Source organism: Phalacrocorax carbo, chromosome 3, assembly GCF_963921805.1.
Source record: "Phalacrocorax carbo chromosome 3, bPhaCar2.1, whole genome shotgun sequence".
In the NCBI taxonomy this organism is placed as follows: domain Eukaryota; kingdom Metazoa; phylum Chordata; class Aves; order Suliformes; family Phalacrocoracidae; genus Phalacrocorax; species Phalacrocorax carbo.
The window spans coordinates 114,293,260-114,319,613 of record NC_087515.1 but is presented as its reverse complement, the minus strand read 5'-3'; the positions used below and the strand labels follow the sequence as shown (position 1 = coordinate 114,319,613).

The following is a 26,354-nucleotide window of genomic DNA, read 5'->3' as shown; positions in this document are numbered from 1 at the left end:
CATGTTGATTTGATTGGCCTTGATTTGAGCTACCAAGGAGAGTAGGCATGTTATGTAATTTTTGAAGCCATGTTTATTCTAATAAAAAGTTTGTGTGTAGTAAAATCTTTTTACCCTAATGCAGCTGGAGCCCTGTCAGGAACTCGGTACCCAGAAAAGCTGCAGTTTTTACACATAGATACACTCCATCTTACAGCTGCTCTGAAGGCTGTTCACATGGATCACGCACATTTGTTGCTAATATGAAAACTAAAATGCTTAATTAGCAATTACAAACACTTCGAAATTACAAATAATCTGCAGTTATGGTGATTACACATAGGAGGGAGTAGAATACAAGAAAATATGAAGTAATAAAATGCTTATTGGTGACCAGCAAGCATGAAGTCCCTCTTCTAGCAGGCTGATATTGAGCTTTTAAAATTAAACCATAACTGCATGAAATTGAACATTTTTTTCAACCCATGATATTCTAATTCTAACTAAAACGCATGCCTGAATTTTATCCTTATTTCCAGTGACCAAATTAGATAAAATTTTAACCGTGAACTGTTATGAGAGAAACAATGAACTAGCTAACTTGGAAGAAAAAAAGATGACTGAAATAAAGACTGGATTGCATCAGGCAAGTGGTCACTAGTTGGTACCAGTGTTCCTTATGGAGCAATGAGACTCCTCTTGCGGAAGCACACACAAATATCCCAGCCAGGTGCTCAGAGCAAACACTGAAATTGCCCTTTCAAGGGTGAGCATAGAACATAAGTGTACACTTAATGACAGCTTTGTATCTCACAACACGTGTGGGTGGTGGAGTCAGGTCTCAGTATCCACCTCTGCCCAGTACCTTGAAGAACTTGGCTTGAGCCATAGAGCACACTATTCCTAGGTGTCCTCTTAGTGCAGGGGTTTAGAGTTACAGGTGGAAGTGTCTGGTTTTAAGGGTACGTTCAGTTACAACTGAAGGGCAGGAGGTACCTGTTTCCTGTTGCTGCCCTCCACATCTCCAGCACAGTCCTGCAGACAGGGGAAGCAGAGGCAGCGTAACTTGGACTCCCATGGCAGCAGCCGGTGCTTGCTTGCACGCTCCGGGCAGCAGGCAGGGGATGGAGCCTCCTGCCTGCTACTTACTGGCCGGCGGCAGCTTTCCTGCCTTCCTTGCTGACTGATGACACACACGTAGATGAGCACGCAGAAGAGATGACCAGCATTTGCACTGCTGTGTCACAACCACCCTTTTCACTTTGTCAGTTTGATTGGCTTTGCGGAGGCCAAAAGTTCAGATCTGGACTTCCCTGCAGGAGGGGCTGCCCAGCACCACCTCAAACAAACTGTGTGCTTAACACTGACGTTTGGAGATTATGATGGGAAAAATTCAAGCCCGATGATAGCTCCACAGATTTTTACAGAGGCCTTATCTAGCACAAAGTGTTTCAGTCTCTTAGGGCCGACTCCGGTGTCAGAGGGCAAGGAAGCACGGACAAACACACATTTCCTTCTTTGCGTGCTGCCTTTGCAGTATGCATTTTGCTAACCTAATCAGATGAAGATAAATACCTTGTGATATACTGTATAACTGATGTCAGCTTTGTGTGTGCTTGGAATGATGTCAGCACCAGCTTTGCAGCTATACTTTAAGCTCTTGAGCAGAAATAAATGCAGCAGCTAACCTATTACTTTCTACAAGCTGCCACACCAAGATTATTTTATTTTTCCCCTGCAGGCTATGATGTTGTGCAAAGGAGGCAGGAGACCCATGCGAGAACAATGTGATTCCCTCCTGTACAGAGCCATTTTTTGCAAGGAGTCTAAACAAAATAAAATTAAATAATAACTAGAATAAATGACACCTCTCAGCACACACGTCAGGCTCATTTAGGCCCTTAAGAAATGGATTCCACCCATTTACATCAGCACAAATGATAACAAATTATTTTCTCAGGATTTATACTACCATCACTATAAATACATTTTTCCTCATGTTTACATATATTCACCAATATACTTAAAACTTTCCAAACCAAATATGTCCTAGAGTTTCAAACTTGTACAGAGGCCTCTGGGTAGGCATCGCAGGAGGATCAAAATTTCGAGAAAATAGCTGAAATTGGCTTAATTCGGAAGTCAAAAAAGCAGAAATGGAGGCATGGAAACTGGTACCAAGAATGTAACTATCAAGGACATTAGGAAAAGCAAAAGTCAGTGCCAGAACTGGCCTGATTTAAGGTTTTTTTTGTTTGTTTTTGAAAGATATTTTCCTCAGTTGTTCGTCATGTTCCAGTGGAATTACACCATATTACAGGCTTTACTTATACTTTGATTTCAATTTGTCTCACCGTGTTACCAATTTTCAACATTTGCTTCTACTGAAAGAATAGGAAAGTTACAAGCTAGTTAAGTTGTTAGCTATACTGTCACTTATTAAATTAGCAAGTTTTTCAGAGAAACCTTAGACAAAACTTTAAGAATAAAGAACCGATCATTACTAATTCTTTTGGTATTCATTATGCTATTAGTCACAGAGCTCACTCATACATTTCCAAATTTCAACATAATCATTTCAGGATGAGGAGTATTATTTTTTCCCCTTCCCAATAATTTTTCCTTGGCATCACATTTCATACCCTTCCTCTCTGACTGCCAGGAAAGTGCGGTTTGGAGTTTTAGGGTCTTGGGTTGGGCTTTTAAATTTTTTTTTCTTTTCAGAAACACAGGTTTACCAAGGTTATTTCATTTCTAAGAGAATGCATTCTTAATTGACCTGTTTACCCCCATAATAGATGTACACCTCAGTAAGACTAAAGGATCAGGTTATATGACATCATGGCACCAGAGGAACAACTGTCACTTGTTTGTGCAGTCCTGAAGAAAACCCTGTAACTTGAAATCACACACAGTGCTGCGTTGACAAAATAAACATTGTGCTAAATAACAAAACATTTTTTTTTAATTGGGAGGGATAGAAGAGACAGAGGGCCTGGGGGGGCCTCTGCTCCCAAAGTCTGCCATAGGGTCACGTTCCATCAAACAGGATTTTTTGCAGACTTGGCTTTTCACCCTGCACAGTTGTGAGAAGGTCATCCCTTTCCCCAGGAGGCAGCCAAGCCCATCTGACAGCCTCTGCTCAGTAAAATCCTGCATCCCACTGCAGTTGCTACCCAAATCGAGGGTTGAGCAGCGCTAAGCAAGCTGCTGAGGCATTTCTGCAGCAAGCAGTGCTACACCCGTACTCCACTAACAGCGCCCATGAAGCAAGAATAAAAAAAGAAGCCAGAAATCAGCTGTTTGAATCACAGATCCCCTTTTCAGGTTTCACATTAGGGACAAGGAAGCTCCGAAAACAAGGGACCCCTTCAGCCTTTTATAAAGCTGACTTCAGCTGCCAAAAGATTCCTCTGCAGTAACACCAAGAGAGCTTTTGCCGTGAATAAAAAAAATTTGCTGTAAATGAGCAATCATTAGTCAGCCACATTTTTCGTGCAATTACTGGCAGTGAAAAAGCAAGCGTGCAGGTTGCTGTAAAATAAGGTCTAACTACTTCCACCCAAACAGAACAGAAGCCGTTCACATAAGTTTTAGTGGGGGAGAGGGAAATCCTCAGTAGTCTCCCCTCCCCTTCTCTCTATGACTGATTACAATCTGCTTTTTTCTATAAAGCACATTTATTGTGGGAGTTTGATTGAAAGAGTTTCAAGTAATTTAAACTTTAGCTGCAGGCACACAGATCATTTAAAAACTGATCTTCAAGCATTTCTACATGTCAATAACATTTCTGGTTCATGCTATAATCAACAGTTTGGATTCTCAACCTCACTGAAATATTCAACACGTGCCGGGAATTACCTAGTATGGAATCATGTAGTACAAAGTTAGCCAGCCTGACAGTAACCCCTGTGCTAGCAGTTTTGGTGCAATACTCTTATTTTGAAGTGAAGAGGTTTGTGGCTTGGGGGTTTCTTTAGGGGTGATCAGCAGCTAACTATAGCTTTTCCAAACCATAGAACTGCTGAAAACAGGCTGCATCCTGGTTCAAATCAAAGCTCAATTTAAATGGTCTTTTCTTAATGGACCAGGATTCATCTGTCCTCCCTCATGTTTACAAAGCACCTTATTACTCCGCATGCACTTCTACATGATCTCACTACCTGCACCTATTAATTGTTACCCAAGATGAATGACAGAAACAGAATCTGGCCTTAAATAAAAGGCAGTAAATTAGGAGGTGCTATTTCAGATCTATCCTTTCTGGAATTGAGGTGCAAATGCAAGATGCGCATTTCTCTTAGGACTTCGGAAAGTGTAAGTGCCAGCCTGTTCCATTTTGGTATCTCTCTTCGTCACCCAAAGAGCCTCCCATCACCAAAAAGACACAGTTCTCACTGCATTTTAATACCCTCCTTGAAAAAGGTAAATGGGCTTGAAAAATGGTAGGGACAAGCCAAAAGAAAATAAACAAAATAAAAGTCAGTTTCATTCACAGCAAACTGTAAAATTTTTGATGAAAAGGCTTACTGTGTTACCTTGTAAATATAAGTGCTAAGCTTTCTCAGCTCACAGGTCTGGCAAGCGCTTGTTAGCAGCACAAAAAACACCAGCTAAATGATCCTAACGGAGCAAATTCTTGCAGCACCTCAGACATGCAGTAACAACATGATTCACCACTGAAGTTTAGTTAAATATGCACAATTTTATTTATTGAAGAGATTAGGACAAAAACATTAAACCAAATACATGACAAAGCACCAGAGGCAGTAAAACCCCACCATGCACATCACCAATCTTTCCTCCTATAAGGTACTTATAAAATAAAAAAAAGTCCTTCTTGACACAGCACCATCTTCAGAGTGTAAAAACATTACTCCTTTATATTCTTAGTTACCAAAATAGAACCAAGGCAGGTCAGCTGCAGCTAGCTTTGTCTCTTGATAAAGAACTGTGAAACATCCTCTTGAGAGTGGGACCATAACTTTCCTGCAAGGCAGGCAAATAGCATCCATACGTCAAATGCCAAGTAGCTGTACGCACATGCCACATACTATAATTAAGCACAAATTCAAGTAACATTTACATACTACAGAGTCCACATGTACCTACCCAAAAAACATGACCACTTCACAAAACGTATACAGGCAGTAATATCAGAACAACTGAGGTACTGGAAACACAAATATTTATGCCAAGAGATTTCAATATCATACAGCAATATAAAAGCAGTAATAAAAACATTTGCCAGTCTAAATCAAATAAAGCTATCTAGAAAAAGAAGCTAAATAAAAAGTTATTTAGGGACAGAAATACCTGAACAGAAAAGAAGTGTGTTAACTACAGCATGTAACATGTCATCCCAAGTCAACCCGTAATTGAAGTACTGGCTTAATACATCACTACTGTGACATTTTCTTCAATAAATAGAATAAGTCTTGACAATACAAAAGGTGCATATTACTGTGTATGTTTCAAGAGGAATATCTGTAATATAAATGTTCAGCTTATTAATACCCTCTTATTTCTTGTTCTGGACATAAACAAAAATCAAACCCAAACAATTCTTTTCCCAAGTTGAGAGGAATTCAAAGAAAAAAAAAAAAAACCACAATACTCTTCTTCAGTAATAAAGAGCCCTCTATTTACATGTGGGCCAGTCAGTTAAAGAAGAGATCGGTTCTCAGATAAAGACACGATTAAGGGCTTTCTGCCCTCTCTAGTCATATACGTGCAGCATGGCAGATATGGAAGCCAGTATCTTTTAAAAAAAATTACACAGTTTTCTTCTTTTTTTCCCCCTATTATAGCAGTAATGCATCTGGAAGTTCGAGTTATAATAGCTTCCTGCAACAAACCATTTGACACAAAACAGAACAGCTTGTTAAATGACAGTTACTTCCCCTTAAGGGAACAAAGCATTAAAATGTCATTTCCTGACAAGAATATTAAGTAGTTTATTTAGAAGAAATGAGTTGAAAATAGCTATCAAGAGACATGAACTGAAATTTTGTTTGTTTTTAGCACCCACTTTTCATGTCCGTCTTTGTGCACCTAATTTTTTTCTTAAATTAATCCCATTAATTATTAGACATCCGATTAAAAAAAAATGTTAGCCAATTGTACTTTCCCTGAATAATGGCTGAAGTTAAATATCTAACAGTGCGATGCCAAGATGTGAGCTGAGGCAAAAAAGTTTCTATTTGTCGTGAGTTACCACTATTTTTAATGGAACAGAAACAGGAGTGATACAGCTGCACCAGAATTGGCATGTGCAGTCTCCTTGGCTCCAAAAAGGTGAGAAGCTACAATTGCTCCATGCTGCCTTTTCTCCTCCATATCAATCTAACCTGATAGCAAGCTCCCCCCGCCCCCCAATCTGTCCCCATGCTACATTTGTTATATTAGCTCCTTGTGGAGGTTCCTTCTCAATCTGAGGACCTCTGAGTGTCTTTTGCTACCAAGCTAGGCTGATGCAGGATGTGGTTTAACATGGTCAGGAAGGGCTCCTTCATGTGTCCATCTCCAGGTCGTGTACCTTCTGAACACCAGTCTTTGTGCTCAGTTAAAGAATGGGTCCAAGTCTTCTTCCATGTTGACATCAGGCACCAGCTGATCTGATACTTCCTTAGCACCATATCCTGAACTCGATACATTAAAATCTGTAGAAAACCATGGATGGTCCAGAATTTCCTGTGAAGTCAGCCTTTCTGATGGCTCCCGACGCAGTATGCTACGTATGAGGCATTTTGCCTTGGGGGAAAGAGTATCTGGAATGTTAAACTGCCCACGACGGATCTTGCTGAAGAGGGAACTAGGCTCAATGTCATGGAAAGGATAGCGTCCAACTAGCATGGTATAAAGCATGACACCTAGACTCCATACGTCCGCTGCTTTGCCAGAGTAGCTGCCATTTGTGTTCAAGATCTCTGGACTCACATAGGCTGGGCATCCATGCTTATCAGAAAGAGAGTCATCATTTCCTCTTAAAATATAAGCATCTTCTAGGCTTTCCAATTTCACTCTAGTCCTGTGGGCAAAAAAAAAAATACCAAAACCATCAAGATAAGCAAACACCAAAACACAAATTACACGGCTGTAATAGTAATACTCTATAAAACTCAACAATGGCAGAAGTGCATCGATTTAAAATCCCACTCACAGCACTTGTTACAGATAAGTGATACTGTCTCTTCTACACTGGTTGGAGATATTAGAGACATATAGGGAATGTTGTCACACACACAGCTACAAGATTTCAAACACAGTTATGTCCAGTAAACTAATTAGTAAGGTCTTAAAAAGGAATTGTCGTATTCATGTGTTTGATAAATTTTACAGAGACATGATTTCCAAAAGGAGACATAAACCTCAAGACTTTTTCTGTGTTGGCTGCACTATAATGTACATGTGTATGGCCCATGCCCCAGTACAAGCCTAGCCCTACTAGACAAGGTTATTTTGACACCTTCACTCTGGTGAGCAGTTAGTTGCACCTATAATTCCACAAGGTTCAACAGCAATAAAATGGTGACTCTGACCCTAAATGATCCCTCTGACCAACCCACATTTTTCTTCATACCAGCATTACGGAAGAGCAATTTTAACAGATCTCAGTCTTCCTAAATAGACCTTTGGGCAAAGGCAGATCAGGTGAGCTGAAGGCTGCCAAGATTAACAGCAAGCTTATCTACACAGCTGAACCAGAGGAGCTCCTCATGTTGGAATGAACAGAGAGGCTAGCAAAGGGCTTGCAGAGAGATGACAGGGATGCCTTATCTAGACTGCAAAGCACTGTGAACTTGTCATTGTGCTGCAGTAATTATCTCTGCAAGAGAATTTTCTTCCCTTACGGATATCACACAGGAGCAGAAAAAATGATGCCAACTTGCTTGTCATAGCATCAGATGAACAGAACCATTCTTTCCTTTGAATTCTCACTGCTAGTGTCTGTAAGTATATTTAAAAATCTGTCCATGTTAAAGGCATCCAAAACGATTACCAACTACCCTTTAGACTATTTGCCAGCAATGGTTGGTTTTTTGAGAGCAGAGTCACTACAATGCACCAGGACTTGTCCAGTGCATCTGGATGGAAAAATGACCTAGCAGTAGTACAGGCTTTCTTTCAACAAGTCAGGATCATAACTCAACTTTGGGTATTACTGTCCTCGTCCCTCAACCTCACCGGTCTGTATGATCACTCTTAGCCCTGTGTCATGGCCATGTTCCCATACCACAGACATTCATACGCAGGGACTGAACTTCATCCCAGAAAGCAAACTCTCGTCTCTTGACTAAAGCACATCATTTAACAGGCAGTAAAACAGACAAGGAGAGCCCTGTTTCTTAAATGTTTACTGAAGACAACACTGCTTGGGCTTGAGTTGCAAAAGACAGCTGGGCCAGCTTTGGCTTAGACTTGGTTCCACGGCAGCTCAGCGCTATCTTCTTTGAACCAACAGAAGAGCATTTTACTCCATGGAGTACTCCAGAGGCAACTGTGCCATAAACTCTCATAATGACACTTGGACCTTTTCAACAGCTAGAGACGTTTACTAGCAGAGGTGAAAGCCCCTTTGGCAATGTGCCTCGAATCAGGAAGTCATAAATACAGAATTCAGAATACCTGGCTCCCAAGCACAGTGTGTCAAGGCAGCTCCTTTTCTCCTTAAATAGGCCAGTGTTTTCTCTTCCAGTGCCGATGCTGATGGGTTCGTGTAACACACCTGCTTCCTAATTAATTACGCATTGCCAGCCTAACAGCACTTCTCCTGGCGATGGACAACCCCCTCATTAGCACTCAAACAATACTTTACAGCAGCAATACCTCACACAGGAAACTGGCTGCAAGGAGAAACTTAACTACAATTAAAGACCACAGCAATTTCCCTCTGTACACAGCTCAGAGAGTCTAAAACAGGAGTGACTAGAGAAGAGTCCTTTCACGATGCTCAGCTTCGACATGTCCCTGCACCTGCACAGCATGGGAAAAGCAGTGAGGAGAAATGCCCAGAGCAGAAAAACACACCAAGGAGGACAGAGAACAGAGAGGAGGAAATGAAAGGGAAGGCAGGGACATGAGACATGGTTCCATTTGCATTGCCCACCTCAGTTTTTCCATAGAGAAGTATGTGTAGCAATAAAAGAGTGAGGCCAGCTACTCAAACACGCATTAAGTCACTGAACCGCCAGACAGGAAAGCATCAACTCACTCCTGCTAACTAACAGAAGCAGAACACACACACCAGGAGCAGGGCAGAGCATGCTATTTATAAACAACTTAAAGGAGGGAATTCACCCCACACACATACTCTCCTGCCATCCCAGTGTCAACAACACAGGGAAACACTGTTTACTCTCCCATACTATTTTACATTTCTGAGAGTTGCTGAAGGATTTAGAGAAACAGTTCAATGAGAAGCTTTTATATTACAGAAAGTTATTGGAATTCCCTAATCTCTTATTTTCTACAGTGGACGTCGCTCAAAACCACAAAGAGCAGACTGCAAGGTGTGTTAAAAATGTCATCTTGCAAGGTGCTGCAGCGGGTTTTGTTTAAGCAAGCAAATGGAACAACAGTTGGCCCTTATCTGGCTGCTCCTCCATAAGCTGTGGCCAAATGAAGCAAACACTCAAACCAGGTTTTTCATCCTACTGAGTTGACAGACTTTGAGGAAACAAAAGGTCCCAAATTAAACAAAAACACAACCTTCAGTCCTCCTCCTCGCCAGCCCCCAAACCCTCAACCAGGAACACCCCCGTGTATAAGGTACAAGTGGTGAAATGGCACCTCTGCAATGAAGCGATGCTCGAGCACAGGTACGGCACTGGACCTCCACGCAGGTATCCATTTCCCTCGCAAACTGCAGGTGCTGCGACTCCTGAGGATGTTAGTGCCAGGTGCATGGCCTCAGCACAACTGTGTCTCTCCCAATTACCACCAGAAGCAGCTCGGGTGTTCCCATTTTCAATTGTAAGGCTGGGTGTCTTTGCAGAAGGTGACAACGCAGGTTTTCCATCCTTACAGCAAGGAGAGCGCAGGAGTAATGGAAGGGCTCGCTGGCACGGCGGCTTGCCCACTTGGCACAGGCAGTGCACAGAAGCAGTCACAAGCTTTTGCTGCCAATGGCCCTGGCTCAGCTCTGCCGGCGCCCCTCACCGTGAGCCAGCGCCAGGGCTGGGGAGACCCACTCCAGCCTGTTTTCACCAGTGACAGATGACTTCACATACCTCAGCCTTGCATACAGAACACAGTCTGTAACTGTACTACAACTGGGTAATATACAGGTGTAAACAGCAAATCTCACTCCCCCTTTTACAGTTATTTCATATTTTTTTCAGGCAATCAAAAAAGAAGCAGCCTGGCTCAGGAGCTATTTCCTAGCGCACAGCACCCCATCTCTGTAAGAAAGCTTCCAGCTCTGGCTGTCCTTCCCTTCCTCCACATTTCAAGCATTGCCTAAAAGAGCTCTGTTTTCTGCAAGCCAGAAGACTTTTTTTTTGGGGGGGGTGGAGGAGAACAGGAAAAAGGGGAGTCTAAATACACAGAAATGCAGAGGCACCCGGGATGAGAAGCAATCTCTCTCTCTCCCCAACACACTCTCTCTCAGAGGAAGCACTGAAATCAAATATCCAGGAAAAAGAATAAAAGCCAACAACAACAAACAGACCCTCAAAATTGCAAGTAGTTTCTGAGAACACAGAATCTTCACAGCAAAGGGTGGGGAGTGCATCCAATTGCAGAGTCACTGGACAACCTTAAATTCAACATTTGGCAGGCATGGGACAGACTCAAAACCAAACACTGAGATGTGAAATCACAATCAGCTTTGAAATACCTCCCATCACAAAGCAGAAAAAGGATAAACAAATATCATTCTTCTTTTTTAAAAGTCACATTTCTAAAAAACTCCCATTCTCTAAATAATTAACTCACATCAGTTAACTGAAGGACCCCCACAAGAGAAAATAAGTTTTCCAAAAGCATCAGCATTCGAGTTTGACCATTCAAGTGGTTGCAACAAAATTAATCCCTAAAGTTCAAATGTAAGCTACTGCCAAAGCCGGATGAGAATCACTTTGTACACATACTGCAGGGCAACAAAGACTTTTGTCAAGGCTTACGTAATTACAGTACATAATTTCAAGTTTTAATGCAGACCCTGAATAAGCACTTGGAAAAAGAGCATTATGCATCTATCAGATCATTGATAAAACACTGCATTAGTCTAATGCATTAAAAAAAAATACAACCCTGAATCATGGCTATTTAAAAAGGGGAAGCTATTCTGCCTATGAATGCTTTCCCATTACTGGTGAATGAAACCACAGAAGTGCAATCAGAGGGCAGCAGCAGCACTCAGACGGGAAATGCGTCTTTGTCCCCATAGAAACCGTCAGGGAAACCCATGAAAAACAATACCACTCTGAATTTCTTATCAATATGCCATTCATTACTTGACTGCATTCAGACTTTGCTCTTCAGTAATGTAACAAAACCTAATCAATTAAACGTCTTCCAGAAGATTCTTCAATGCAACCTCCTGAGCTAGCACCCGTCTCTGGCAGACGGCTTTGTTGCACATCCCACACTTTTTTTTCAGAGTGATTCACATTATTCCTCCCTGAAGAACTTAGGGGCTACTGGAAAATCGCTATCCTGCCTTTTGACACCAAAGCCAGGGCTGTAAGAACACAGCATTCACACTTGCTCTCCAAAAGCAAACACAATTTCCATACCAAAATCAGTGGAATTATTCAGAGGACTCTAAGCTCATAAAGCAGATCTAAAAAAAATTCTGGAACATTTAAAGCAGAAATACTGACTGAGAGTCTGAGTGTTTCAGAGGAAAATATCTCCACTGCAGTGAAAAAAGAGTCAGTAGCAAAGGAGCCCATGGCTGAATCAATGAAAGCAGTTGCTTCTAGTCAGCTCCTGAAGCCATCTATATGGGAAATAACACCTGAACCACAGCTGAGCTACTGTTACCACTTTGGAAACACTATTTGCAGACCAGACCCACAATTTTAGTGCAGCATCACCCCCCAAATGACAGCCAGATCAGCTGCTTTGGGAGAAGGTTGAAGGAGCCATCCTGCTATGGACACTTCAGGTACGCCATCCACTTGCTATTCAGACCAGGTCAAAATTATATGATCCAGATTTAGATTCTATATAGCAGTCTTGTGCCTCCAGAGATCAAAAAACAACCATCATTGCCATCTGAATTGCCATTTTATTAATATGACTACAGGTAAATATAACATGATTCCCCCCTACACATAAAAACTGAAGGCACCCATGCAATGCTATCTCATATTTCAACATTACTCTGACTGAGGACAGGAAAGCCTTTCCCTAGGTAGAGGCACTCAAGCCATCAACTGCCCAGTAGATCAGGGATTGCTCCTATGTGGCCAATAATTTACAGGTCATTTAATCAAGGTCAGTTGCTAGCACCCCATCATAAAGATGAGATTAGCATGAATACAATCATGGCACTAGTCACAAGGAAGAACAAAAAAATAAAAGGGAAGCTTGACACTGGAAACAGTTATCTCTTGCTAATTGATTTTTTTAACTAAGGGAATCGCTCCTAAATAATGCAGAAGTAGGCTGCCGTTGCGGAGACAGTGAGATGGGGAAGGCGGCTAACGAAACCCCGTGCAGATGATTTGTGGCTTGGTGCAAACACTTATTCTGAACTCAGAACTACCCGATCTCCTCCGGGGGCAGCAAGACACACGGGATCAGAGGGGAAATGTTATGCCATCAATTTAAATCCTGCTCCTTTCACCGTAAGATCCCTTCCAGTGCATAACAGCACGCAGCTTGGGAGTTCACCAGACATCATCCTACACAACTTCAGGGGGAAAAAGAAAAAAAAAAAAAAAAAAAACAACAAAACACACAAACAAGCCACCACCCAAAACCTGCACAAAGGCTGTCAGACAAACAGTCTCTTGCATAATGACACAGTCTCAAGGATATGTTTCGAAAGACAACTGGGACTTGCAGGCAGTACAGGTTTACAGGATGAACCTTGTCCTAAGGGAAGATTCGCTCACTGATACTTCCGCAGAATGAGGAAGCCTCTAAAAATTACATATCCCCCCCACCCTTCCTCCAAAGGGATGCTACCAGCGCACTCAGCCCTGCCTCACACCCCCTTTGCTGACATGCAGGACCCAGCAACTTACAGCTTTCAACTTGTTTTAAGCTGGCTTTTTTTTTTTTTCTACAGAATTCCACTTAAACAATGCTCTGAGACCACCCCCTCGCACACCTCCAGGAAGGGCTAGGGCCTGAAAGTCCTCAGCTTCACAACACTCAAACAGGGTTGCGGGGAACAGCTTGTCCTATATGCCATATACTTAGTTTCTTCCATGCCCTTATTGCCTAAGGAGACAACACGTTCCCCAAAAAGCAGGTAGGTGGATAGGTAGGTAGCGACGTGTGTGTTGGGGTGCAGGCTCTGAAACCCAGTGGAGACCCTTCCATGGAGGGGCTTGATTCCAATACTGTGAGAAGTCCATTATCTGATAAGCATCTGGCTCACAGCAGCTACTTCGCCTCACTTTTATCTTTTTAGATCACATTGAAGGTCAGAGTTTTAGAAGGCTCTGCTGTCAGCTGTATCCTGTGTTCACTGTCTTTTCTAGGTCTTTTCATACAATGCATGGGGAAGCTCCACAGTGAAAGGAGACCAAAATTTTGTTAACATAACTTCATGTTGTGAAAAAAAAAAGCCCTACACTTTCTGAGCCTGCAGTGGGTGCATTGCACCTCTAAGATAAAGCTGGGCCGTTATTTCACAATCCCACTGGAAAGCTTTTGCTTAGGTGTCTGTAAACCTCTCTCCAAGCAATATACATCTACCAAAAAGCAGGTGCTTACGACTAAATATGCCCCAGGTTGGCTCCTGTTTACAATCTTGGCCTTTTCTCTCCCTCCCAAGCCTGAAGTAATCTCATGGTGTGCTAATAAGGACAATTAGAAGAAAAAGGCAGCAGAAGAATTCAATGACAGTCCATTGCAGCTGCTGCTATCCAGGGTCCCTGCCTCCCCTCCTCACCCCCAGCACAGATGTCCACAGACATCCACTCAAAAATCAGCATGGAATATTGTGCACCGAGTCTATAGATGGCATTTTTCAAGTCTTCAAAATGAACAGCTCTTGAACTCTTGATGCGAGATGTCTCAACAGACGTCTCCTTCCAGGGACTGCAGAGCACCTGTACTCGGAGACAGGCATCTCATGACAGGCACTCAACCGTGCTGACCACATCTGACAGTACAGCCAACAAGCAACACAGCATTCAGCCAGAGGCACCTCTCGGAAAGTCACACAGCATGGCTGGGGAGGCCGGGCAGGACACAGGGATAACCTGCAGCAGTACTGCCCAGCCTAAAGGCAGGCCCCCAAGCAGGGCTTCCCTACTGCTCCAAGCATGGCACAGGGCTGCACCGCGACACCACCCTTCAGCAGAGCTAGTACATGAGGCTGCAAAGGGGAAAAAACTGAAGAGTGAAGAAGAAGAGGTACAGGTCCAGCTACAAGCCAAATACCAAAAGACAGCACAGTCCAAGGGTAAAACCTTCTGCCAACTCCAGAGTTGGGTACTACAGCAAAGGCTCTCACCACTCATGGTCTGACTGAAGGGCCTTGAACTGAAGGTTCACTGGAGCTCCCGTTCTCATCCCAGGGCCAGCCAGCAGCCAACCCTTCCCTGGCTTTTGCTTTCATTTATGACCTTGGGCACAGCACTTAACCTCTATGACTATCTATGCCCTCAGGAGGACACTTAAGCACTTCACAGGGCTGGCGCGATGTTGGACATCTGCAGATAGCCTCCCCTGCCCCACTGGGAAGGGTACCGCTCACACAACAAATCCAAAGTGCGCTGCTTCCAGGAATGCCAGGAGAAAACAGAGGCTTAGTAACCAAACCACATGAAGGCAAAAGGGAGCACAAACCCTTCTGTGGAAAACAGTTGTGCAACTGTTTCATCCTCTATCCTAAGTTTGACAGCAGAGATTTGCTGCCTGTGAAGAAATTCACCTTCCTCCCCATATTCCAGGGATAAGAGTTTCTGGGTTGAAATCTGACCTATGATTCTCCACTACTGAAGAAGTTATACTCTTTGGTCCTGTGGCCCCACTCAGGGTAATGTGAAGTGCTTAAATAACAAAACAGATGAAGACTGGTTGTATTTCTAAATCTTCTGGTATTTAAAGAGCACTCCTGTTCTGTTTAATTTTCTTTCACTTTAGGACTCTCTTTCTAGGACTTGGAGAAAGCGTTAACTTACCTGTTCTCTATTGAATCGTAAGTCAAACATCAAGTTCAAACACCACAGGGAAAAAGCGGCTAACTGCATTACAATTTGACAAGTGCTGGGGAGGAAACTTACTACTAACTGTAACAAAATGAAAGGTCTGCTTGGAAAATACATGCATTCTGTATTTTTTTTTGTGGGATCAGGTTTATATCACTTCGATTGCAAACAACATAACTAGGTCACCTTAAAGCATCATCCATTCAAGCTGAGAAATTCTAGAGAAAAAAAAAGAAAAAAGCATTCTAAGAGCACCAAATAAATAGATTATGCTAACACAGGCTTTCTAAATTAGTGTTTTGTACTGGCTGCATTCCCCTGATGCAGAGCAAAAAGTGTCAAATTCTATTTATATTTATTGAATCCCACCTGCCTCCCATTTCTCATATTTACTCAAAGAATACAGGAAAATTACAATATCTGAATACCAAAATTATTTTAATTTTCCCTTCAACAAGTATGATGAATGTACAAGGTCTTTAAGCTTCAAATGTTACGACAGCTAATATTTTAATATAATTAAAGGCTTAAAAACGCACTAAAGAAATTAATAATTCCCTGACAGCAGAAATGTTCTCATATTAAGAAAACCATTGGAACAACCAACACAGAAATGCTTGATTTAATTCTGAGATGTTTGAGGTGGCTCTTTCTCAAAGCATCTGCCATATATCAAGACTGATGAACTGCTTTATTAGCTATGTACTGCATATAGTGCTATTTTTAGCACACCCCAAAAAGTCCTGCCCATTCTGCAACATCCTTTTAAGCGCTGATGTATTTACACATATACATTGTAAGATGTAACACACCACCACACCTTTGATTTGGCACATCAAGAGAACATCACTAGTAAAATTAGGACCGCTACAAAATGCTCGGCACTACCAGCCTCCAACATTACTTTTTTCCACCTTCATACTTCCCAGTTCATTACAGACATGCCAAGGCATTGCAGTTTGCAACATCCAAATAATATGCATTCTTAGCAGTCACATCAGGAGGAGCAAAGAGCACTCATGACCGCTGCTAGATCAGGAACCTGGATCTTTGCAAATTCCAGCTGTAATTTAGATAACGGGAATGAGGTGGAAAAGCTTTTCAATGCTGTATGCACCAGTCTGAAAAACTCCAGGAGCCTTGATTTCATATCGAACTACCAGGATATGATTAGGATCAATGAAAGGAGTACGTACTAAGAAACACTTTAATTGATTTCCTTTTAAAGAAAGAATGGAACTGCTTCCATACATCCTTCACATTCTCTCTGGCTCCTCCAGTCCAGCCGCTCTCAGCTAAGAGCAGACAAGTATCTTGCTACAAAAATAAAAGAAACGACTTTTCCATTCATGCATTGCCCGCATGCTGGATTTCCATCTTTTCTTCTACCAAAATAAAAGCTGCGAGAGTCTTAAATAAAAGACAGTTTCAAAGCAGTAGATACTAAATGTGAGCTGCAGAAAAACAGACCTGAAGAAATAGTTAGGAAAAGAACTACGGAGAAATAGTTCCACTGAAGAACAGGTGACACACAGCAGCAGAGTTCATGCACGTTTCTCAAAACATCATTTTCACCTCTTTTCTTCTTGGTTCATTACCAGTATCAAAGAGAAATAGATCGTGCAGCACCCATCTCCCAGGCACTGCCACCGACGGCAGCTTCTGAAAGGCAGGCTGCTCAGCACACAGGCACCCCCACCAGCACCAGCAGCCTTAGGGAAACACGAGCTTGGAGGGGTACAAGCAACACACAAACACCTCCATGAACCCGGAAGGACCAGGAAGATTTTTCAGCCTAAATGTAGCAGCAGATCGAAAGTGATGACTGATTACGGTCTTACAATCAGAATGTGTGAAAAAAGAGGGTTGCTGTTTGGTTCTATTTCTATCTCACACTATTTATTCTCTGTTTATTTAGCAGAGAAAGGATTTCAATACCTCTCTACTTACAAATCAACATTACATGCAGAAGAAAACCACATTAACTTAAAAATAACCAGCAAGTTGTATTTGACCTTTACAGAGAATTATTGTATAATTAGAAGACACTGTTCAGAAGTGAGTAACTGTGTGATTTTGCAGACTGCAGTTACGTTAAAAACATTCATAAAAGCAAACACTGCTATTATAGTACACACCACTCTTCTTGGGTGGCTAAAGGATTTGGCCCTGTGCCTCGTGTTGCATTCAGTTCCTAGTAAGCGGCAGGGTAGGAGTTCGAAAGTATTCAGCACGGGCCCACGTCTGCACCCACTGAACTGCCCTGAGCTCACGCGGCCTTCGCATAGAACGGTAAGTTAAGGTGAGCCCTAGGGCTTCTCCGAGTCCCATCCTTTGTACAAAACCACACAAGTTTACATATATCCCCAGGGGTTAAAAAAAAAAAAAATCAATTTTAACATTAGGACATTATCAGCTGCGACAGAAAACAATCCATCCCTCAACTATTTTGTCCAAGTTTCCTTCTTATCTGCATCAAAGGTGCTATAATGGTGTTAATTATTAAACTCAGAGTAAAAGTTGTGAAAGTGCAGTTTACACCTATCTGTGTTGCATTACTCTCTGAATGGACATTAAGCTAGTTTCATTTTAGGCTTATTTTATTTGAAGTAAAGCAAAGGGTAGTCAAATATATTGGGGCTGCAGTAGAAAAATACTGAATAGCTATTTGCTTTGCAGAGAATTGACTGAACTGAATTAAGCAGTGAAAATATGTCTTTTATATTTCAGTTTGTAAAGCGATCGAAAAGAGAATTTTATTTTCCAAAATTCGGCTTGTAATAAAATTTAGGTAGAGAATACTTAAACAGGATAGATGGCTGTCATTTTCACTTTAAGGCCAGGTACTTCTCTTTCCTGACTGAATTGTGTTAGTTTTTTCTAATTCTCAGATCATGGACTTACTGAGCCTGTAGAAAACTTATGTGCCTCTGCTGTTGCTTATAATTTCCCCAAACAGCCCCAAATGGGGTTGATATGCACTGGTTATTTTCAGCAAAGCTCTCCAGAATATCCATTTCACTCTGCAGCAGTTTGAACAAGATTTCAGACAATTTACAGGATTTAACTAAAAGGGAAAAACATCTCCCCCATCCTCTACCAACAAATGAAGAAGCACAAAGGCAGGCTCTGCCCCCATTTAGTTTCATTTTTTTCCATAATGGTCATCTTCCTCTGTGAAGCCCTGGCATTAATCTGACAGTGTCATTCATTACTCAGGCCTTTATGTGGAAGTTGCAAGTGAATACATGATGTAACATAACAAAAACTGATAACCACAAGGAAAGAGATATGAAGTTTCCACAGGTACTACAGTATAGCTATGGCTCAGCATCAAAAATAGCACTTCAACAATACACCCAGAGCATCTTATTTCTTTCCCTGTCTTCTCATACTCTTTCCCCAAATCATTTACCAAGCATTTGTTGAGAAACAAGAGTGTGCAGGGAGGAGATTAAAAAAACAACCAAACACACACAAAAAAAGGGTAGTTCCCCAAGTACTACAACAGCTCTGATACTAAAAACAGGCACCCACACAGCAAGGCAGTTTTAGTCTTAGTATGATTAGTGACCACATAATACTCTCAGAAGGAGTCTCCAGACCCTTCCCAGCACAGGAAGCAAGAAGCTGTCCTCAAAGTATCCTTCCAAAGCACTGGTGGCCCTTCTCCCCAACCTATGCCCACATTAACCACTTGGCTGTTCTTCCTCTTCATGCCCCCTCACTGGAATGAGCCATTTCAGTCCCCAGCTCTCTTTAACATACAGGAGTTTTTACTCCTTCCCTCTTTTAACACCGGCAGCATCTATGATAACAGACCTTTTACAGACATCTATGCAAAGCATTCCTCCAGGAGATGTCCCCTCCTGAGGAATGAGGTGCTCCTCTAGGTGGAAATGAAGAGGCCAGGCACAGATGCAAATGGCACTCTATACTTACTTTACTCCAAAGCCTAAGCCAGAAGGTAAAATGGCACATCCATCCCATGATCAGGTTGCAGAGGAAAATAAAGCAAGCATAGCACCTTGTGTACCACAAACTAATGGCATGGTGACAACAAAGTGCACAATATCCAGTACTCTGAATCTGACCTCGGGCACCCCGACCTGTAAAGTAAGGGAGACTCTTACCTTTCCTCATCCTTGAAAATAAACTTTCGCAGCTTGAGATCTCGCAGTACCAGTCCACCATCATGGCAGTGTGCAACTGCAGAAGCTATTTGATAGAAGAGTTTGGCTGCCTCCTCTTCTTTAAGCTTCTTGCAGGTACGAACAAACGAATGCATGTCCCCATAGCTCCTTTCAAAGAACACATATGCTTTTGTCTCCCCAAGAATTATTTCAGTAATTTGGTTGATATTTTTATGCGCAGGCAGACAAAAACATGGTGCTAATAACTCCTGGTAGCAGCCAATATCAAACACCTGCAGGAACAATGACAGTAAAGCCAGGGTTAGCGACACGTAGGACAGTGAAGTTATGATACATCTAATTCTGTTAACAGAACCATCACTAAGTACAATTTATGCTGCTGCTAAAGCTGCACTGATGTAAACAGGATGTCACAAGCTCATGGCAGTGAGGACACGACAAAACAGGCTATATAACCCCACACAGAACATACGTATAACCTTGACAGGAAAGGCTAGTCTTCAAAACTTGTAGTAAGAATAGTTTCATTAGCTAATGGCTGATCAAATTTAGAATGTAATCTGAATTAAGCTCTGAAGACCAGCGACATACAGGAGCAGTACTTAGAAGGAAATGTGTTTACCTTCTATCTTCCATCCAAATAAACTCATAGAGAATATGGCCAGTAGCTTTGTATTGAGAGAATCAGTCGTATTAAATCCACCCCGATCCACATGCCTCTCTCTCTGTTTTATTAACCCACTAGAGCTTTAAGGATATTCAGGTTTAAATTATCATCTAGCACTAGTCATATTTACTTCCTGCCTTTCTTTCATCTCTGACAAACAGCAAAGTCACTTTCACTTTCAAAGTCTCAGCTTTACAATGGCTGTTTATAAGATCAGAAGGACAACCGGGGAAATAGCAGACAAACATCCTTCAAATGGCAAAGACAAAACCACCCTGAACTCTCTGCATTTTAATCAAGTGCTCCATTAAAAGCAAAGTGTCCCTTTACTACTAAGTATGTTATCACTGATCTTATGAATGAGCTGTAAGAATTAAAAAGGCTGCTGGGAAACCCAAATATAAAAAGTCACTATAATCTAGTGATGACGAATGAATCAGTATTTGAGTCAATTGAGAAATGCACACGTTACAAGAAGAAAGACTTCATTGAGCATAACAGAAGTCAGTGTGCTGAAAGAGAGTATGAGCAAAGTATTGACAGGAGTGATTTTTATTTTCAATTGTACCTGCTCCAGAGCTACTACAAAGCAAGGGACTAGGACTTCCACCAGCATAAAAATTCTATTAATATGTAACTTACTCTTGGGTGTTTTGTTACTTTGGTAAAAAGAATTTAAGGGAGTCGTGTCGTTCTAACTGAACGTAAAAATGAAGAACTGGTATAAGTCTCTAACTAACTGGTTTAAACTGCAATCATTTTTCTTCTTTTTTTGTGTTCCAGTATTTGTATCCCAATAGAGGGTATTTATATCCTCTTCAAGAGGCAAACCTCCCTGCTTTCTCTGACGCTTCAAAAAGCTCTCAAAACTGAGTGAGAGAGATACGGTTCAATCAAAATTTACCTGAGGCTTCAAAAGCCGATACATTTAACGCTTCAGAGCGCAATCCTAAGAAACTGCTTCTGCAGAAAAGGACTACAAACCTCAAGAAATGGGGACACCCCCTCGTCACACACCTCTTTCCCCCTACCCCGTACCTGTGCTGTTATACTCCAGCACAGGTAAAAACAACCTTAAAGGCAGACTGCCAAACAGATCCAACACATTTTATGGGGGTTAGATTAGCACTGAGGCATTCTGGTGACACAGTGGCCAGGGGAGTGGAGCCAGGGTAGGGAGGGGGTGTTGCTAAAATCCCTGGTGTGTAATTCATTCCAGAGGAGAATTCATTGACATTTGGATCTCAAAACTCATAACCACTACATTGTAAGTGAATCGCTCTTCTACAAAGCGGCTGCTATAAAATAAAATTTAAACAGGAACATTTGTGTAGCTCAAACCCTCGTGTGAAGAAAAGCCTTTCCAGAATTCTCTCCTAACCAGATTATCCTGATATAAATTAGTTGCATTTTGTGGTTCCCAGACTACGTTAAATAAGTAGGTCTGGATATGTACCAGTACTATGTTTGAAAGGGGGGAGACGGGAAGTGCTATCTTACTGCTACAATCTAGAATACTTTATAAAAAGGGCTTCTTTGTATTCCAGCTTTTAAGATCCCTGGCCTCAATTCAGCGAATGTCCAATAAGCTGCAGTTTGATTTAGTTCTTGCTGTGAATTGGAAGTGAGAAGTTACCATTGTTTGGATGCCACAGAGCCTTGAAGCAAATAACGGCATCTGTACAGTCAGTGGGTGCAGCCAAATGAATCTTGAGAATCATCAGTATGTGTCTGTTATCCAAACCAATGTTTCTGCAAGCAATCTCTAAGAGCATCTTCAATAAGATACCAGATAGCAGGTCTCTCAGCCGGAAGGCTACTTGACAAATAGTAGTCATGATACTGCAGGCATTTTAAAGCGCGCATTAAATTGAGTTCAGGACTGACAACTGCGTATTCACAAAGTAGCAATTCAGGCTAAGACCATATTTCTGGAGCACAGCTAGAAGTAGTGCCTCACACATGTGGAAAACCCGATACTATTCAAATGTCAGGATCAGCTCAGAAACGTACAGCTTAAAGGGGAGGAAAAAAGATGAAGTCCAGTCTTTGTGAGCTGCAGTTATGCTGCTCATACTGTTATCAAAACAGTGCCTTAATCCTGCACACCAAACAGGAAACAAAGAAGAGCGTAGCCCCCGCTTTACGACTTGCTATGCAAGTTCACCTATAATTTCATGCAGAGCAGCAGCTTTGTGGGATCTGTTTATTTCATGAAAAGATGCCAACGTCCTAGAGTGCAGCACTGTACTACTGCACCGAGCAGGGCTTTCATTCTAGAAATCCTCATGTTCTGTTTCAGTTTAGTAACAAAGCATCCAGTTCAGCATGCAATATTAGTCCTTTGCAAAGTCACGGGCCCGTTTTTCCCCCTCAAATAATCACGCAAAGTCCGAGGTTGCCTCAACATCAGGGTTTATAACTCAATCAGTAAGCATATTTAAATTGCCCTCTGAACTCCAATCTTTACAAACGGGAGCAATTATTTTCACTTCCCTGCTACAGCCTAGTCCGTAACTTCTTATGAACCAAGCATGAGAAACTACAAAACGGTCAGCAATACTATCATTAATCCCTCAAATACAAATACACTGTACATGTCTACTTTCCCATTTTGCAGTTAGCTCAACACTAGAAATTTGCCCACGATAGCCAAATGGCACAATTCCATATTTTGGGAACAATACAAACACTGCAGCGTGCGTTGCAAGGTTGCAATTTGCTGCGTAGTTATAAAAACTACTACTGGGTACTGCCTCAGCTTGCTGGGCATAAGTCTGGCTCACTACAGACAATGAGAATCACAATTTAGGAACAAAGAAAAATATTCCCTCAGCCTGAAAAGAGAAAAACATCCCTCCACGAACGTGCACGCATGTGGGTTTCTTTTTCCCACAGCTCACCTTCGAATAGTGGGAGCAAATTGAGAGGAGGCAGAGAAAAGCAGGCAGGCTACAAAGAGTGGGATAGCTATTTTGTCTGCTCGTCTGAAAAACGTAGGTGTGCAGGTTTTATTCTTGCTCAGTTGTGCAATGGGGGAGGATGCTGTTTGCAAACAACCTCCACGGCGAGGGACCTCGGGCTGATGAATTCGATGTGGCTTTCTTTTAAAATCACTTTTAAGACAAAGCTGACGGCAGTCTCCCCCCTCCCCCCGCTTCTCCACCCTCCTCTGCACCCCAACTCGCAAAATAAGGGACAGGAAAAAATCGAGGAAGCCAGCAGGTCCCAACACCTTAAAATGAGCTGGGGATTCCCTACTCCATTTTGAAAAGTGAGAGTGGGGAAGATGAGGCTTTCTCCTGATCTGAACTCACGTTAAGACCTACTTGAAGGACGGCTCTAAGCAGAACAATATCCCCCGGGTGAGAGGCAGAACTGGCTCAGGGCCACCGCTCTAACGTGGCCATTGTCTGGAGAGAGGGAAAAGTTACAGGATGCGCCTTTAATCCCGTCTCCCTGCCTTTTGTTTCTCAACTGTTCAATAATTAAGCTACACGACCGTGCTCGGCCCTCCTGCAAGACACAGGAAACCAACACGCGACAGCGGGCTAACCCGGGGGAGAACAAGGAGGAGAGGCATTACCTTGCAAACCAGCTCCTCGCCACTGTGCAGATGTACGGCTCGGAAAACGTGGTCTCCCTCGAGAGGCTCCAACAATAAGTATTTCCCGATGCAAGAAACGCAATGCGACAAGTTCGGGGTCTCCGGCGGGCTCGGCGAGCCTAGATTCGGGCTAAAACTCTGGCTTGGCTCGATGGACCGTATGGACGAGAGCTCCTCAAAATCCTGGGTTTTATTCCGCGGTCTCCCATATCGTGCTATCGTGATAGGGGTTGACCTTTGTATGTTCATGAGTATGGAGAAGACCAGCCGAGACGCTGCACCGGAGCCCTGGCGTGGAGCGCGGTCCGTCGCCCGTCCAGCTGCGGCTGCCTTTGTGTGGCGGGGGGGTGCGGGGGGGGGGCGGGCGCGGGAGCGCGGCGGCGGCGGGCGACCGGCCTCAGCGCCGCGTCCTGGGCACAGGGAGAGAGCGCTCAGCCCGCGGCCCTTTGTTCCCGCCGGCGGCCGGGCGCGGAGCGGCGCGGAGGTGGCGCGGAGGTGGCGGGGGGGGGGGGGGGCAGCGGCGCCCGGTGCCGGGGGGCGGCGGCGGCGCGGAGCGGCCGGGCCTCGGCGGCGGCGGCGGCCGCCGCTCCCGCGGGGCGCGGAACGAGGGCGAAAACAAAAGGTTAGGTAACGCGCTGCGCGCAGCGGGGACCGTCCTTTCTCCTACGGCGAGGCAGAGCCGCGCTGCCGCGGCCGGGCTGTAGATGGCGTGTGCGCCTCGCCGCCGGCGCCCGGGGCGCTCCGAAAATGCCCCGCGAAATAGCGAGGGAGCATTTAACTTGGAGCGGGCAGCGGCCGGGCCGACAGAAAACACCAGAGCGCTCGGCGGGGCGGGAGGCTGGGCAGGGCCGCCCCGGAGGATGGGGCCGCGCAGCGGCCGCGCAGGGACGGGGCGCAGCGCGCTCCGCGCCGGCGGAGAGGAGCGTGCCGGCTGGGCCGCGGCCGCCTCGACAGAACAAAAAGTGCAACCGCGGGCGAGGGAAGAGGAACGCTTTCACGTTTCCACCGCACAGCGGGATTTTTGCCTGGGAAGGGGGGGTGGGGGGGCTCGCTGCCTTCGCGGCGGTTTAATGGAGTTCACGCACAAAGAAAAAAGGGGGGCTGACTTCTTACTACGGGGGCTGGAGGGGCAATAGCGAAAAGCCGGGGAATCAATCGGAATCGTTAAAAAAAAAAAAAAAAGCAGGGAGCAGATTTTGTTTGAGTCTTTTTTTTTTTTTTCTTTCTTTTTTTCCGTGGGGGTAGGACGCGGGGAGGAAAGCGATGGCCGCGCCGATCCCCTTCAGCAAGGCACCGTCTCGCCCCGGCGTATTAATAGCTACTTACGTGGCGGGGACGCTGGCTGCCTCCGTGCCTCGCTGCCGGCCGCCGCACGCCCGCACGGTGCCCAGCGCGCAGGCTGACTGCCCCGCCGCCGCCGCCCGCCCCGGCCCGGCCCGGCCCGGCCCCGCCGCCCACCGCGCCGCGCCCCGCCCCGGCCCCGCCGCCCGCCCCGCCCCGCCCCGCCCCGCCCCGGCCACCCACCGCCTCCCCCCGCCGACAGCCGCGGTCGGGGTAAACAAGGTGAGGCGTCCTTCCGCAGCCCTGCAGAGCTGGGCCGGGGGGCTCGGGGGCCGCCCGCCCGCCGGCCCTCGCACCGGCGGGCCCCGGCACTGCCGCTCCCCCGCTGCCCGAGCTCCGGCAGGTCCAGCCTGCCGGGGGATTGCCCTTGCGGTTGGAGACAAGCTGTTAACTAATTAATTTTAATATATTAACAAAATGGTTATTTTTAATAATAATAACAATGATAGAATAAACGCCCCTAAAAGCGGAGTCGGGCCCCCGCCGCCCGGGCGCGGATGCTGGGCGCGGTATCACATGTGCTGGCGCCGGAGCTCTAGGCGGGCGTCCTGGGTTTTTTTTCTCAATGAAGAAATCGGTTTTTTCCGGGCAGCGTGGGTTTCCGCGTATTTACGGGAGCAAAAGCGGTTGCTTCCCGGTGCAGTCGCGTGGGAGGAGTTCTCCCGACTCCAGGCTTGTCTTAATCCATCCCAAAATTAAAACGAGGCGGGGGGAGCAGAGGGAAAACGTCAGCCCTTTCGCCCCGCACAGAGAAAGCCATGAATGAGGTCGAGCTGTCCTCGCCCAGCACCACTGCGTTCCGCTAGGTTTTTTCACCCGCTCCCCTTTTATTGTTTAAACAACAATTTTGGGTATATGTTAAAGTTTGATGAGTGGCTTCCTGAACTCGTAATGAGACAGCATTTACTCCCTAGAGTTTGTCAGGGTGTTGGTTGTGAATTCCTTTAAAACAACGACCCAAAAAACCAAAAAGGCAACAAAAAAACCTAACACCACCACTGCCCCCCCCCCCAAAAAAATAATAAAAAAACCAACAAAACAACCAAAACCAATCTAATGTAATCCAGCAGTAAGAAGAGGACAGGGAGGGCAGGGCTCAGTCCTGGATCTGCAGCCTTTGCAGGGCGATGCCAAGAGCCTGGCCATGTCTTGGTTCCCCTTTTCCCATATCAGCACAGGGGAAGGTCCAAAATGGGAGAAGGGTTGTTTTGGGGTAAGGACCTGTGGATTTGGATGATGCTTGTTTTCAAGGGGAAAGGAGAAAT

The 26,354-nt window shown here is 44.3% G+C and overlaps 1 protein-coding gene across 1 annotated transcript; it reads right to left on the bottom strand.

Moving 5' to 3' along the window:
* Nucleotides 1-4,664: 4,664 nt before the first annotated feature.
* Nucleotides 4,665-25,184, bottom strand: TRIB2 (tribbles pseudokinase 2). The gene is made up of 4 exons (XM_064448066.1): nucleotides 25,075-25,184; nucleotides 23,728-24,158; nucleotides 19,454-19,746; nucleotides 4,665-7,009 (listed from the first exon to the last, which is right to left on the bottom strand). Exons 2-4 carry the CDS (start codon nucleotides 23,995-23,997, stop codon nucleotides 6,541-6,543), a joined length of 1,032 nt encoding a protein of 343 aa, XP_064304136.1. The 5' UTR covers nucleotides 23,998-24,158; nucleotides 25,075-25,184; the 3' UTR covers nucleotides 4,665-6,540.
* Nucleotides 25,185-26,354: the final 1,170 nt, after the last annotated feature.